At 37.0% G+C, this 16,326-nt stretch overlaps 1 protein-coding gene across 2 annotated transcripts in view; it reads right to left on the bottom strand.

Moving 5' to 3' along the window:
- The window catches only part of LOC149805744 (uncharacterized protein C19orf47-like), a 70,271-nt gene that overhangs the window by 26,146 nt on the left and 27,799 nt on the right, over positions 1 to 16,326 (bottom strand). For both annotated transcript variants that reach the window (XM_089950414.1, XM_089950413.1), the window contains exons 6-7: positions 13,325 to 13,428; positions 1,084 to 1,300 (exon numbers count right to left, since the gene is read on the bottom strand). In XM_089950414.1, coding sequence (XP_089806540.1) covers positions 1,084 to 1,300; positions 13,325 to 13,428 — 321 coding nt within the window. The remainder of the gene's footprint in view (positions 1 to 1,083; positions 1,301 to 13,324; positions 13,429 to 16,326) is intronic.

Genomic DNA, 16,326 nt, shown 5'->3' with positions numbered 1-16,326 from the left:
TGCCCAAAATGGTTAAGCCATGTGTTTGCCAAGGGTATAAAATTAATCTATAACTGTAATGATTGCTATTTATATGTGGCTTAATATTTTTCATGGTTTTAAACAACAGGTATCCCTGGTAGAATATTGTTAACTACTTTGAACTGGAGGTGGATGAGGTTTTGTCTTCAAAGGTAATAAATCTCTATTCTTTCCTGTTTATTTTGAACCATTCATATTAATTCTAAGTTGTTGCAAATACTGTCACTGTTTTCACTTTGATTATTGTAGTAATGCTTACTCATTTGATTTTCAATCTTGAACATTTCTGACGCTTTAAGTTCGTACATTTTAATTAGGACCAAATTCAAGGGGCACTGGTTTAAAGCGCTTGCCTTTACTGATCACTGCCATCTCTCCTCTGTCTGCATGGGTTTGATTCTCAGGCTTGGCCTATGTTTGTTTGTGAAAAAGCTTGGCAGTAGCTTCCAGTGGGTTTCTGGTTCTTCTCAGGTTCTTTCTGGGTTCTTCTATTCCCCAAAATACCTGACAAGCCTTGACAAAAAAATGCATTGTGAAGTATATTTACTGTCTGCAATCAGTATTATCTAGCATGCATAACATGTTTCCGCAAACTGTATTGCAATCTGTTTTGTTAAGGTGGTGTTTAATGAGCAAACAGATGTGATTACAAGTGATGGTGATGCTAGTGTTCCCCTTGCTATGATGCATGACACCTACTTTGTTCTGGTTAAGAGATTTTGATTTCTTGGATTATATTATAATAGTGACAATGTCACACTCATGAAACCAATGATTAAACTGTAAATCTGATGTATTATGAGGATTTTGTTTATATGAACATATGAACAACCAACCCCCAACAGCACATTTGGATATGACATTTTTCAGTTTTATCATTCTAGGGACCCAGTCTTCTGTCAAACATTGAAAATAATCTTTCCTGTATTAAAAAAAAAAATTTTCAGAAGAATCTTTAACAAATTGTTGAGGTCAACACTGATGGGGAGGAAAAGCGACTGCTTACTTTCCTACATACACAGACCAAAAGTGATAAAGGCATTAAAGACCCATGAACTTTACCTTTTTTTTTCTTTTCAACAAGAACTTTCCTTGCTTTCTTAGCTGCACTTAATTTTGCCAATCTTGTGGCATTTTTCAATACTCCAGCATACTCCAGAGGCTTGTCATCTTTTTTATCATCAAATTCATCCTCAATGTCATCATCATCATCTAGCATCACTGTGGATGTTGCTGCTCTCTTGACAGATGTCTTTCCAAGACGACTAAACACTGATGTCTGAAAACAAAACATTTGAAGTATTTTTAGTTGTATACCATCATTACATATTTACAAGACTATATGTAAGACTACTATCTCCAATTCTGAAATCACGTCAGCCTTGAAACTGAGTCTTCTTCCTGTAAATAAAAAAATTCCTACAAAATTCTCTTCAGAAAATCTGATGCAAAAAGATACCACTCACTTGGGAAGCTGACATGTCAACTTGTGAATATAGATTCACACAAGTACTGACAGAAAGGAAAGCTTGAAGCACAAAGTTGCTACCAGTACATTGTCTATTAATGTTGGTGCATATTTACTGTATGCTTTTTCAGGCACAAAATATTTTGAAAGAAACTGATGATATTTAAATATTGATAAACAAATGTATCATTTACATAACACCATAAATGATAGTACGCATTATTGAAAAGCTTATCATTATCATTTATGCTTTTATATATATATATATATATATATATATATATATATATATATATATATATATGAATCCAGTAACTTTTTGATCTGTCTGCTCATATCTTGATGCACATTATCAACTGACATGAAAGATAAATCATGGAATGAGTGATTATTTGTATTAAAATATTTTGAATCATTGGAGAACTGTGGACACTTTGTACTTGTATGAAAATGGTGAACTGGTAAACTTCAAAATCACTTAACATTTGGTATGTCAATTATAAATAACCGTTGCCTAATTTGACTAACTGGTGTCAGTCTAGAACATGTCATGATGATAATGACTGCCTTTCCTTTTGCACATTTACCCGATGAAAGCTTGATATCAAAATGGATAAATATTATAAACATATCATGTTGAAGTTTCTGACATAGAATGACAAAATTTGTGATTTTCCATCTGGAAAGTAATTGATTTTTGGATAAAAATCCTGGTTGACAAAGGAGGAAAACCGAATCATAATTCCCATTAAACCAGAGACAGCCAGTGTCAATAGATAAGGCATGAATCTCACTTTGTAGTCATGCTGAAACAAGGGCAAGTTGAGAGTGAGGTCCTGAAATGAAGTTTCACTCAATGGTTCATATGTGGAATTCGTTAATGACCATAAAACACAAGAAAGATTCCTTCTAGGCATAAGTGAGCATGAGACAGGTTTTTCCATCTCAAAATACTTAATAAGATCGGTAAGGTGAAAATGTGAACCAATTACTCTGCCTTGACAGAATTTAAAGTGTGTTAGAAATGGCAGCTCTATTGCACTTGATAATGGATACAGAGCATTTTTTGTTCTCAAAGATAAAGAAAAGGAAATCAGCCACAGAGGTTGTAGAGGGGCAGCTAGGATCAACACATTTTCTACTGCGCCAATCACAGATGATTCTCCACCTGGCATCATAGACCTTGCATGCAGAAGCTCCCCTGAACTGAATGATGCAATTGGTAACTCAGCCTGAAAAGTTGTTCTGGCAGAGAGATCACTTGAGATGAGCCAAGTGTGAAGGTGGCGAATTTGTAGGTTGTTCTGGAGGAGGGATCCCTGGTGTTGTGACAGAAGATCCCTAATGAGGTGAAGAGACCTGGGTCGAGCGATCAACAGGTCTTGAAGATTGTTGAACCAAGATCACTGAGGCCACACAGGGGATATGAGAATGATCTGAGCAGTGGAAGTATGGACTTTTTGCAGAATTTGAGGAATCAGTCAGAAGTGCAGGAAGGCATAAGCAAACAGCTGATCACACTGGGGACTGAATGCATACACTGCCCAAGCTCCTTGATCCTGGATAGGAGAAACATAAAAAGAGGGTCTGTTGTTGTGCCTGGTTGCAAATAGATCAACTAGGGGTCTTCCCCACAACAAGAACAGGGACTCTGTAACAGAGATGTGAAGAGTCCATTCTGTGAGGATGGCTCTGCCAGTTGTAGAGAATGCCCACCAAAACATTCTTCTTGCCTGGAATATGCATAACTCTAAGTGTTATGTTCTCTGAGATGGCCCAGACCAGGTGGTTCCAGATTCATCGAGGACACTCTGAGCTGGAGAGTATGTATGAATCACAAAGTCCCTTGGAGGTGAGGAGGGTATAGGAACACTTTGCGCTAAGTCCCGTATTGCAACACAGTGAGTAGAATCTGAGTGGCAAGAGCTGGAGGAAGATGAGAACATCTGGCAGTCCTGGAAGAAGTGAACCTCTAGCCTTCTGAATGGTTTCCACCTGATGATGAGGTGATGGCGAGACACGACTGCAGCAATGCCTCTGTTATGAGGGCCAGATCCAAAAGCACAAGAAAGCATACATGACCAAGGCCCCTGAGGTGAAGCACTATATGAAAGGGAGAAATACTGATTTGATCCATTTCCTAGTATGAGCCCTCTGGTTGGACTCCCAATGTTCATAATAAGGTGGTAGAGGGTGGAGAGGGGAACTTGGTCTAAACCCTATCCCCATCTCGTGAGGTCTAAGTGTGATGATCAGAGGATACAGGATTGTCAACTGATGCATCACAGAGGAAAGTGTGGTGCTGATCCCTCCCAGTGGGAAGGTGTGACATGGTACCTATGGCAGGGTGGTGGCAGTGCATCTCCTTGATGGGAGGAAGTGACAAGCTATGGTATAGTCAGTTAACTTCCTCCTCAATGGGAGACAGTGACATGCCATGAGTTGAGTGTTGCATCTCCTTCACAATGGGAGGCAGCAACACGCTATGGGATGAGTAGTACATCTTCTCCATGGGACGTAGCAATATGCTGCTACATGGTCCCTGTATTTCCTTAGCAATGGGACATAGCAATATGCTGCTACATGGTCCCTGTATTTCCTTAGCAATGGGACATAGCAATATGCTGCTACATGGTCCCTGTATTTCCTTAGCAATGGGATGTAGCAACAAGCTGAGAGAGTCAGAATGGTCAGAAGTCACCTAATTTTCAGTAACAGAGAAGCTAGAAAATTCTGAGGAAGAAGGAGAATGAAGCTTCTTCTTTCCCTGATAAGTGCTGCTGGAGTCTGCGAGATTCCAGCTTTCTGCAGACCATGATTTCCCTTTTCTGAGCTGATGAAGTGCAAGAGACACAAAATTCTACCAAACCAAGCTTCTATAGCACAAATAGTGGTAAGGCTAAAAGGTTCATTGTCTTTTATCCAATCAAGACTACTGTAGGAGTTAAATTTTGGAAATGGGTTCTGGATCAAGCATTCTGAAACATTTTCATCCCTATTACTGTAAAATCCATCACAGTACACCTAAGAAACACTTAAGCTTACCTTCTTCTTTCCTCAGGAGCATACTCACACATGATGTGAACTATGTACACATAAGAGGTTCAAGATCAGCTGAAAACAGGTTAAAAACATCTCTGGTTGAGAGCTAAGGAATCCATACACAAACATCTGCTCTGAGTGCATTGATGGATTTAGCACTGACTAGCTTGGATGGTAGGTAGTTTCACCCATCAGATGGATTCCTTATGGGAAGAAAAAGTCTTTGTATGCATTGATTCTGGTAATGGGGATGAGAAATCTGCATGAATGTCTTCTAGTGTAAGCTCCTGTCTGGTGGAGGTATGGTGATGCAGGTATGTCAACTAGCTGGTGTACAATCCAGTCTATTATAACAGCTTTTGCTTTTTGTCATCGCACTTGAAGCTCTTTCCATCCCAAATTTTGGAGCATGTCATGACACTACTGGTTCACTAATAATCACGAACAGTAAACCATGCCACCCTAAGCTGTACTGCTTCAAGTTTGGTAATGTCTAATTAGGAAGATGGGTCCCAAACAGTCAATGCACACTCCAACTATGGACATACTAAGGATTTGTACTAACATGGGAATCAACTCTCAACGGCAAGTCACTGACATAGATAAAAAAACAGCAAGGGACCTTGGCCATTCCTTGGAGAACGCCTGAAGTGATGGGGGCTGATGAAGATGACTGGCTTTGAGCACAACTTGTTGGTTTCTTCCAGCTAACAAGCTGTTTATCCACTAAAGGGTCTTGCTTGGACACCATAGTGATGAAGCTAGGCTGTAAAGGTGTCTCTGAAGGATTTTATCGAAGGCTTTGCTGAAGTCAGGCAAGATCGCATCTATCTGTTTATTATTTAGACTGCCTGCTAGATCCTGGAGTATGGCTCTTGCATGGTCTTTCTTTCTTTCTGAAGTCATGTTGTCTCTCAGAACAGTCTTGCTGTCAAAGAAATTTCATCAGGTGGCTATGGATGATGTGCTCTATGATTTTGCAGCAAACTGATGTCAGAGAAACTGTCCTGTACTTCAAGGCTTTGCTTTTGTTATCTTTCTTGAACAATGGAGTGATGAATCATCCTTTCTATTCATCTGGGTTCTGACCCTGCTCTAAAGAGGCTTGCAAAAGTAATGCTAAGGCTGGAGATATTGAAGGTGCCATCTATTTCAGGAATCTTTATGAAATCTGGTCATTACCAGTCGCTTTATGTGTGTTAAAGTTTTGGCAGAGCTTAACTACCCCTTTCTCATGAATCTGGATGGGTGGGGCAATTTAAGTATTGCCAGTACTGAGCTCAGGCATGTATATCGTGTCTTTATAGTGAAGACTGATTAGAACTGGGTCTTCAGGATTTCTGACTTGTCAGATACACTGGAATAAATTGTGCCTGAGACTGCAACCATCACATTTCTTACTTTTCACAAAAGATTATAACTTCTTGGTGGTACTTGTGTTGCTGACCATATTTCTGACATATTCATTGTAAGCATTTTGGGAGACTGGGTTATATTTTGTATATGCCAGTATATATCCCAGTCCTTGGTATAGTTGGTCTGTCTTGCTCTCTTATATGCCCTCCTGGAGTATCTTCTACCTGATGGTCACACCATGTTTGGTCAAATATACATGATATCATTTTCGAAGGGACATAGGCAGAAGTGACCTGTATAAATTTTTGTTTAAATTTCAGTGAAAGATTGTTTACAGGTGTGGTTATGACGGTAAATGAAAATTCTTTTAGTTCAGAGTGTACGACAGTGATGTTTACTTTCTTCAAAACAGTAGATGTGTCTCTTAACTGGCTTCTGCGTGCTTGTTAGTGTCCATCATTATCATGTTGTGGTCACTAATCCCAGGTATAGATGAGCTCTTGGTGACAAGAGATGGGCTGTTTGACAAGAAGATGTTAAATGTGTTGTTGTAACTTGTTGGGAAGTTGACAATTTGTTCACACCCAATGTCGTTCGCTTTGTTAATGAAGGCTTGGTTGATAGGTATGGGGTAGTTGTATTCTGAGATGGTTTGCATTTCTCCGAATCAATAATGTGTGGTCCTTATATCGTGAGTGGAAATCAGCAATTGCTTCTGTGCAGTCAATGTTCTTATCAGTGGTCTGTAAATACTTCCAACAATGACTGGTTTCTTCAAGCTGGTGCATGCAAATGCAGCTGCTACAAACTCATATTTACTATGGGTGTCTATCACTGTCATGTCAATGTTGGCTCTAGCAATAATAGCAATGCCACCATGGGAACTTCCAGGTCTGTCTCTTCAAGCAACAAATCTATATGTATTTGGCAATACTTCATTTTCAGCAATGGAAGGGTTTAGCCACATCTCTCTAGCGAGTATGATGTCAGGATCACACTACTCTAGCATGGTCAAAATGTTTCTCCTTTGGCACGTATGCTTTGAAAGTTGATACCCAGAGTTTGTTTCTTGGATATGGGGTTTGACTTCCTACGAGTGTTTGGCGAGGATGAAGATTTTGGCAGACCACTGTTAACGCTGGAGCTGAAGGATGAGATTGTTGTTGTTGTTGTAGGGTTTAACGCCATTTTTCAGCACATGATAGGCTATACATGGCGGCCAGTATTAATGGTGGAGGAAGAACCCGGGAAAACCCCAGAAAGAACCACTGACCCTCGAGAAGCTACTGACAAGCTTTCTCACATACCCACATTGGCTGAATCCAAGACTCGAACCTACGCAAACAGAGGTGAGATGGCAGTGATCAGTAATGGAGAGCGCTTTAGACCACTCGGCCACTCGGGGCCCCCTGAAGGATGAGATTGATGATTTGGTTGATTCTGTGTAACTGCATGAACTACATGATGTAAAGTTACTTTCAAAATCTTCAAACGGATTGTGTTGAAGTTTGGTACGCCACAGTTACAGCAATACTAACTCATCTCTGAAAGTTCATGGGGTTCATATACAGCCACTCTTATTCTATGAAAAAATCAAATATAATTTTTTTTTATGCAAGGTAGCAAACCATTCGGTTTGAAATGTGCCCCCTGCTGATTCTGTTCCAATTTTAGGTATCCTGTCTCCATGTCCAGTCACTAATTAAATATCTCTGCATAAAAAGATGTTCTAAATTTGTTCCCTATATATGATTTAAGCAGAGGTGCTTCTAGGATTTTACCTAAATGGTGGAGTGCCTCACCCCCACCCTTCTATAAGCATTGATCTGTTGATTGTTTCAAAGTGTACTTTGTTCCTTATCTGTGTATGAATATTGTTTTGTGCTTCTGTCTGAAGGGGAATATACATAGCTAGTTTAGCCAGCTTGAATAAGTTTGGAAAGTGCTAATTATGGTTGTTATGTACACTTTTCCAGAGCTCACAGGTATTATCTTTTAGATACTTCTGATCCAGGAAATGATTTTCACTAACATCAGCTCTGCCAAGCTTCACTTTCTTGAATCAGTGCTTTACTGACTACCATGCCAGATTTCTTATCTCTTCTATAATGCTGTATTAGTGTTTCAAGCTTATCAGTGCCAAACATTCAGACAGAAGTATTTTGATCAGATAAATGTCTTTACTTCTTAATCTCATTCTTTTTCATTCTTATTTAATCCAGTTTATCTTAACCATTATTGGGATACACAGTTTTGTAGCACATAAGCTTCATTGTTTGAGAAATGAAATGAAATCTGCATTCACCTTTTATCTGTCTGTATTTTAATTCAGCCTGGCATTCTGCATTCTCTACATTTAAAATTACCACTGAAATGGAACTGACTGACATACCACCTATTTTTGTTCCTCCAGCATGTTCATCAGACTCATATTTAACACCATTTTCAGCTCAAAATCATTCACTGGCATCTCCATTACCATTTCCTCAGCTCCAACAATCCGATATACTTCACAACTTTAAAATAGTGTTATCTGAAGACAAACCAAACTGGGAATCAGCAATTTTGGATTTTCTAGCTGGCCTATATTTTAAACATGCATTTGTAAAACTTCCTTGATGCAAGGTTCAAACTACAACATAATGCTTGTTCCAGGGAACAATGTGCCAATCAAATTTAGTTTAACAACCATTCAAGTCAAGCTGAAGAACCCAGATGTGTAAACAGTTGCCTACCTGAAAAACAGATGGTTACTGTTTGTTCTGGTCCAGGGTAAACAATAACCACCAATCAGAACTTAATGTAGCTTATCTGTTGCATGACAAACAAGAAGTTTTAGCAAAGCAACAGAAAATGTTAGTGGTCATTAATTGCTATGTAAAGTACTTAAACAGAGATGATGCAAAGGCACGTGAAACACCAAATTTGTATGAATTTGCACACTTGGAGAGCAGTGAGGCATAAAAACTCTCACAAATTAGCTGAAAGTTGCGCATGTGAAAATGTACCTGGCACAGTATACAATTTTTTTATTTATCCCAAAAGTGCTTTCTGTGACATCAGTTGCACCAGTAGATATATTATAACACTTGTCACAAAATCTATGTTTCAGGTAGGCAACAATCTGTGTTCTTCAGTTTCACATGAATCATGATTGTTAAACAAAACTGATTGACAAATTCCACCCTTGAACAAGCATTATATTGTAGTATAAACCTAGCGCCAAGGAAGTTTTACAAATGTGTGCTTAAAATACATGCCACCTAGAACACCCAAAATGACCGATTTCCTGCATGGTTCATCTTCACATGATGATTTCATTTGGCAAATACCGGCTGACAATACCTATGATGACAATAATTTTTAAAGTTGTGAAGTATGTGAGATTACTGGTGCTGGGAAAGTTTTAATGGAGATACCAGTGGGTGTTTTTGAGCCCAAAAATGGTCTTAAATAATAGTCCAATGTACATCCTTGATGGACACAAATAGATGGCATGCCAGTCCATCACCCTTTCAGCTAATGTAGAAAAGGCAGAATACCAAACCAAATTAAAATAGAAAATTTCAATGCAGAATGCAATTTTCATTTCTTTTCTCAAGTAATTTAGTCCTGCAGGATCATGTGGTACAAGACTATATATATCCCTATCAGGATCATGTGGTACAAGACTATATATATCCCTATCAGGATCATGTGGTACAAGACTATATATATCCCTATCAGGATCATGTGGTACAAGACTATATATATCCCTATCAGGATCATGTGGTACAAGACTATATATATCCCTATCAGGATCATGTGGTACAAGACTATATATATCCCTATCAGGATCATGTGGTACAAGACCATATATATCCCTATCAGGATCATGTGGTACAAGACCATATATATCTCTATCAGGATCATGTGGTACAAGAGTATATATATCCCTATCAGTGTTAAGACAAACTGAATGAAATGAAATTATGTAAAGATATTTATTTGAAGTATCTGTTTGGTGGCTAAAGTGAGTCCTGCATCTCATCAAATGGAACAACCTTAAATGGCCTAAAATGTTATATTAAAATCACTGACAACTAACATGCAGTCTGTTTGAAAGTATTTTGTTATCTTGTCATGGACGAGAATGACACAGTAATAAATGACAAGAACATGTCTGTCTGTAATCTGCATACTGGAAATACAGCCTTAGATCTCACAAAAGGGCACACCCTACCACTGACAGACCTTCCAAAGACGGAAAGGCTATCAAGTTCATATGTGTATTGATAATGTAAAGTATCATAGGTTGCGTATGGTGAATCACATCGATCCTCTGCACAGCTGTATCATTTCACCCCTAGAGACAATTATATTTCAAGACATAAAACACATTTTACAGTTAGTCGGTACAAAAATAGACAGTCTCATTTTTTTTCCATACGGGGCAATTTATTTCTGTAAAAACCATAATATGCCAGCATAATGGAATTTGAGTGAATATTTTCAATAACAGCACTTGTTATGTTCATGTATGTAAAGAAAAACAGGCAGTATGCACAAATAAGCCACCAATGTCCTCGAACGAAACTGCTGGCAATGCAAGTTCATAACTGCAAAAAAGTAATGATTAGAACTTTTGGCAAATATATTAATACACAATATTATATCGACTTTCTGGATGGATGGATCAAAATACTGAAGAAATTCTCATATTTTGCAGTAAAATCAAAGCAAAAGGTTAAACTGGTAAACATCCAGTTGATGGTTAACTACTTAACAGTGGTAAAGAATGGCAATGTGCAACTTTTCTTCCCTTTGTCTATATGGCATATAGATGAATCTTCATCTTTCCATGATGGCTGGATTTGAGCAATAGTGGAGTTTTATTCCTAATATTAATATGATTATGCAAAGAAAATTGACCAAGGGGTTTAGAAAATATCAACAAAATAAAAAAAGACTTGAATCAAAGCAATACTACAAAATTTCTCTGACCTTGACCACAAGCAGAGATGCCAACCCTCCAGACTTGCAATTAGTGAAAAGATCGAAAACAATTAGTGAATTTTGAACACAATTAGTGAAAAATTATACCATGACACTAGTTTCCATCCACTTTGATGGTCAGTACTACATTATATGAAAATCCCAAAATAAAATTAAAACACATTATTTACACAAACTACAAGTACAAATTTACTGATATACATAAACTTCATGCTATTTGTCACGATATGATGCTGTGGAAGACTTGGAACATCCTCAAATGTGCTGTGCTAAATTTGTTTTCAAAACAGTTAAGTCATCTTGCCTTCTGGTTATCTTGGTGACTAAAATTGTTGCAAATTTTCAGCACCTAAGGAGGCACTAATGTTTTTTTTCTTTTCTCCTCACAATAGGAAATACTTATTCACTATCACTGTTGCTGATCTCCAACTGAGAAAGGCAGCTTATGATCAAGAAGACTACTCACAAACAACGCTTCAGCACTGGTAGCTTGCATGACTTGAGTAGGTAGCTTAAAAGTACTTGAGCTGAAATTTGCTGGGGGTGCTCCTAATTTTCCCAATATCTATATGCTTTTGGCTAGCAGGGTGCTTTTTCACACTGTTCTGCCACATGCCAACAGGGGCTCGTATCATTGCTTACAATTTATCTGTCAAATGTGTGCTGTATAATATCATTATATAGTACATGTATGACAGGTAAATTGTCAGCAAAGATGAGCCCCTGTGCACATTCCCAATTCTAAAATTCACAGTGCATTACTGTGCGAAAAGCATAATGTACATCGATGTTTAATAGCTGAATGCAAGACCAAATTTTTGGTGGACTCCAATCTATACATCACTTTTTGTGGAATACATCTTTTTCACTGGAGGTGAAAACATTGTACTTATTGTGTAGTGTAATTACGAAATGGTATTAATCCAGAAGATGAAACATCGAACGGTTAATGATTACTGGTGTCAACACATGCGCGGAAAAATTTGAACTAAAGCAAATTATGATACATGGTAATCTTTCAATATCTCAAAAATTCCTACACTCGAAAAAGCTTTCATTTAGTGTTTTTTTAAAAAACAATACAGTTGCTACAAACATATACGCGTGCCCCCCCCCCCCAATCTTCCTCATGAGTATTTGTTGTTGTTTTAGGGTTTAATGCCATTTTTCAGCACACGATAGGCTATACATGGCGGCCAGTATTTTGTTGGAGGAAGAACCCGGGAAATCCATGGAAAGAACCACTGACCTTCGAGGAGCTACTGGCAAGCTTTCTCACATATCCACATTAGCCGAATTCGAGACTCGAACCTACGCAGACAGAGGTGAGATGGCAGTGATCCGTAATGGAGAGCGCTTTACACCACTCAGCCACTTGGGGCCCCCATGAGTATTTGTATAACTTCTGTTCTAAATATCGACAATATACTTTACAATGCCTGCTACAGGGCAAAATGTAACAATTGGATATAGTTCTATCAACATCATGACTAGAAATACAGGACTGTTATGCTATCCTGACTATCACTTAATGGGCTAAAATTAATTTTAATCCTGATTTAAGCTGATTGAGAATCTGGGAAGTTGTGATGTTTTTGTATGTGGTGTGAATCTGTAATTCGCTATTTCGAGTCATGAAATTCACGGCAAAATTGTGAGGGCTGGCAGGTCTGCACAAGGTCAAAAGAGTGGGCAAACATGTTGCAGAATGAATTGGCTTAGCTTCAACCTGATTCAATTCAAAACGTAAGAAAATCCATCAAGGGGTTTAGGAAATGAAAACAAACAAGTGAACATTAACAAATCTTAATGCAAAATTTCTATGGCTGTGACCTTGACAACAAAATCAAAGCAAAAAGCAAGTGTGTTGTCAAATGAATTGTCTTAGTTTTATAATGATTTGTACCAAGTATGATGAAATTCAATCAAGAGATTTAGAAAATATAGGCAAAAGAATTTTTTTAAAGCAAAACATTAACATAAATATTTTAAGACTGGTGACCTTGATTCCAAGGTAAAAAGGGCAATCTTGAATACTGCAAATGAATTTCTCATAATACTGTGAATGAATTTCTCAGCTTCATGATTCATCCAAAAGTATGAAAAACTTGTACCAAAGCCTCAACACAAATTTCTATGAGAATTATCTTGACCCCCAAGGTAAAAGGTGAGTATGGATGTTGCAAAATGAATTGTTTTAGCTGCATAATGAATAATATCAAGTATAATGAGAATCTATCAAGGGGTTTAGGAAATATATGCAAATGAAAAAACCAAGACAAAACAATGCCACTGCAAAAAGCTTATAAACAATTGAACAAAAAAAATATTTTATCAAAATTAATGATGCTATTTATGGGATGTATGGAAACTATTACTTTCATAATGAAAAGGCAACTTTTCTGAATATCTGCTAAGGAACAGCGCTTCTATCATACTTACTGTTGAAGCCATTGAGACTTTACTTAAGCCTGTCACTGTGATTGTGGGTTCAGAACTTTGGGCTTCTAATCCCAGACGATCAAATACAGAGGTCTTTGTTCCATCTGAAAATAAAAAAATCAATACAATGACACAATATATTCTGTAATTTCATCACATGCGTGGTTGGATGCATGCAGATATTGTATTTAAATCACTGCAACCTTAACTTCTGAATGTGCAAAAGCAGGAAAAAAGTCAGGTTTACATATACATAAAGCATGGTGATCTCACTAGTTTCCAGCAGTTTTACGTATGCATACAGTGTGGGGAGTCTCACTAGTTTACAGTAGGTTTACATAGAAAATGTGGAGATCTCATTAGTTTCCAGCAGTTTTAAATATGTATACATTGTGGGACTCTCACAAGTTTCCAGCAGTTTTACATATGTATACAGTGTGGGTCTCTCACATGTTTCCAGCAGTTTTACATATGCATGCAGTGTGGGACTCTCACTAGTTTCCAGCAGTTTTATGTATAAAATGTCTCATCAATTTCCAAGTTGTAGAATGATTTGTGGAGCACTCTGAATGTGTAACTACACAGGAAGAAAATAATCTGGATAATTAGTGCTGCCTTGCCAATAGCATAACAGGAAATAATCTGTATCACATAGAGACACATGAAATAAAGCACATCATTTGAAATTCAATAAATTTGCTCTCCATAAGCATCTTTTAACGATGCAAGAAAACATTTCCTGTCAAGATATTCTAAATATCTTTGCAGAAATAACCGAATAAGAGATATTATGACATTTGTCTCATAACAAAAGCATGTAATGAATACCACTATAGTTCTTCAGCTCAGCAATGTATTTGCATATTTTACACAGACAACTGGATTAAAAATGCTTTAAAAAATTGTAATGCCTTCAAATAATTTCATTTTAAGCATTTGATCCAAGGATGTCTGAATACTGCTCCTGCCATAAGCATGGTCCATGTTGTACAATAGCATGGTCCATGTTATATAATAGTATGGTCCATGTTGTATAATAACATGGTCCATGTTATATAATAACATGGTCCATGTTATATAATAGCATGGTCCATGTTGTATAATAGTATGGTCCATGTTATATAATAGTATGGTCCATGTTGTACACTAACATGGTCCATGTTATATAATAGCATGGTCCATGTTGTATAAAAGCATGGTCCATCATTGTAAAACAGTCCTCGTTTTAATCTATATCTGATTCTCACTAACAAAATTCACTACAACTGTCGCTATAGTTGTTTACATGCTACACATACATGTACTTAATTGGACTATCATCTTGTTGAGGCTACCTAAGGGATGAGGAAATTCATAGAGAACTGAAAACAGGAACAAATTAAAAGTTTAACAAACACCTCTGCTTGATACCCCATCTTCAATTAACTTGACGTCCATATATCTATAATTTCAAAAGATTGGGAACTTAATTTGTGTTTTATGTTGCTGTTGGTAGCAACTGAAAACAAATTTTTTCCAGCAAAAATGAAACTTTCATGGCACAATAAATGTGTTCCAGTCACTGGAAAATGCAACAATCCATCAGATTCCATTGCTTTTATTTAAATTTTGTGCTGACATCCTTTGATAACAGTTTTTTTGTTGCTGCTATTGAAGATTGTAGTCAGTTTTCTTTAATGAAGGCATGTATTATTGACGTTACTGCTAACGGACAGCTTTGGTCTGTCTCCTATTGCAGCAGCAACAAATAACTGTAGAACACTGATTGAGGCTGAATTTTGTTATAATTTGCTTAGTATTTATACACAACATCCAGTGCTTCAAAGGTAATCAGTTTTTCTGAAGTTTTGGCAAAACTTTTGTCTGTGTACATTCTAAAAATAAAGGAATTAGCTGTCATTTGGTTGATTGTAGCAGTTACTAAACCTGCCTTCAAAAGTTGGCTGATTATAGCTACTGGAAAGACCAACAAGTAAATCTGTTTTTTGTTGTTCTATTTATATTTCTGGTAGCAGAATGATGCTGCCTTCTACAGATGCATGAGAAATAAAAATAAAAAAGGCACTGTTAAAATCATGTTAACATGAACAAAGAATTTGTTTATCTAATAATAAATTCTAGTACATTTTATATCAAGTTTGCTGCTTCCTTTCATGGTGCCTCTGAATTTCATTACTCCAAACCCAAGGTTGGTTATACAAGTTTAAGCAGCCAAAACAATTTCACCAGATGGTATATTTTGTCACCAGCAAGGAAAATAAATCGCAATTTGCGACATTGGCAAGGCCAGCATTATCCCTGAATAAACTTTTCACACGTTACTCTTCATACTTTTAAGAAGGAAAACTGTTTTCTGTGTACAAGAAAAATACATGAATATGAAATTCATGAGCCACACCACATTTGTCTTGTATTAGAATTCATACACTAATTCTTCCCCAAAATGATAATACACTTTTTACTCGTTACTTTTTGAATTTGTAGAGAAAGAAAACACAAAATGCTCATGTATGAGAAATATATATATATATATATATATATATATATATATATATATGAAATTTCAGGAGTCAAGCCAAAAACATGTCATATCCAAATCTGTGTTATACCGGAGTGTGCTATAGTGAGGTCACTGTATTTTTCAAACTTCACTACATGTTCCATCAAATTGTTTAAAAAATCCAATTAGTTCCAAACCAAAAAGTAAAATGTCCAGTTTGTTTAATTCTTATCTTAAGCTCTGCCACCACGTGATTTTCTCTTTCATGTTTTGGCAGCTCTAACTTACTGAATAGTATGAACAAACTTTTCATTTTAAGTCACCAAGAGAATGCACCTGCCCCGATGTTTCACTACAACTGATAAAATGACTGCAAAAGAAAACACAGAAATATTTAGCTGGAGCATATTTACGTTTGATCTTTCATTTTGTCTTATGTAAGGGTTCATAGTTATTTATCCTGTTTTTGTTCTTTTTCTATCTCAGGAAGATTAGCTACAAT

The sequence above is a fragment of the Sinohyriopsis cumingii genome, chromosome 2 (assembly GCF_028554795.1).
Source record: "Sinohyriopsis cumingii isolate HCF-2022 chromosome 2, ASM2855479v2, whole genome shotgun sequence".
Classification (NCBI taxonomy): Eukaryota; Metazoa; Mollusca; class Bivalvia; order Unionida; family Unionidae; genus Sinohyriopsis; species Sinohyriopsis cumingii.
The sequence above is the reverse complement of the archived record's forward strand: the minus strand, read 5'-3'. Positions and strand labels throughout refer to the sequence as shown.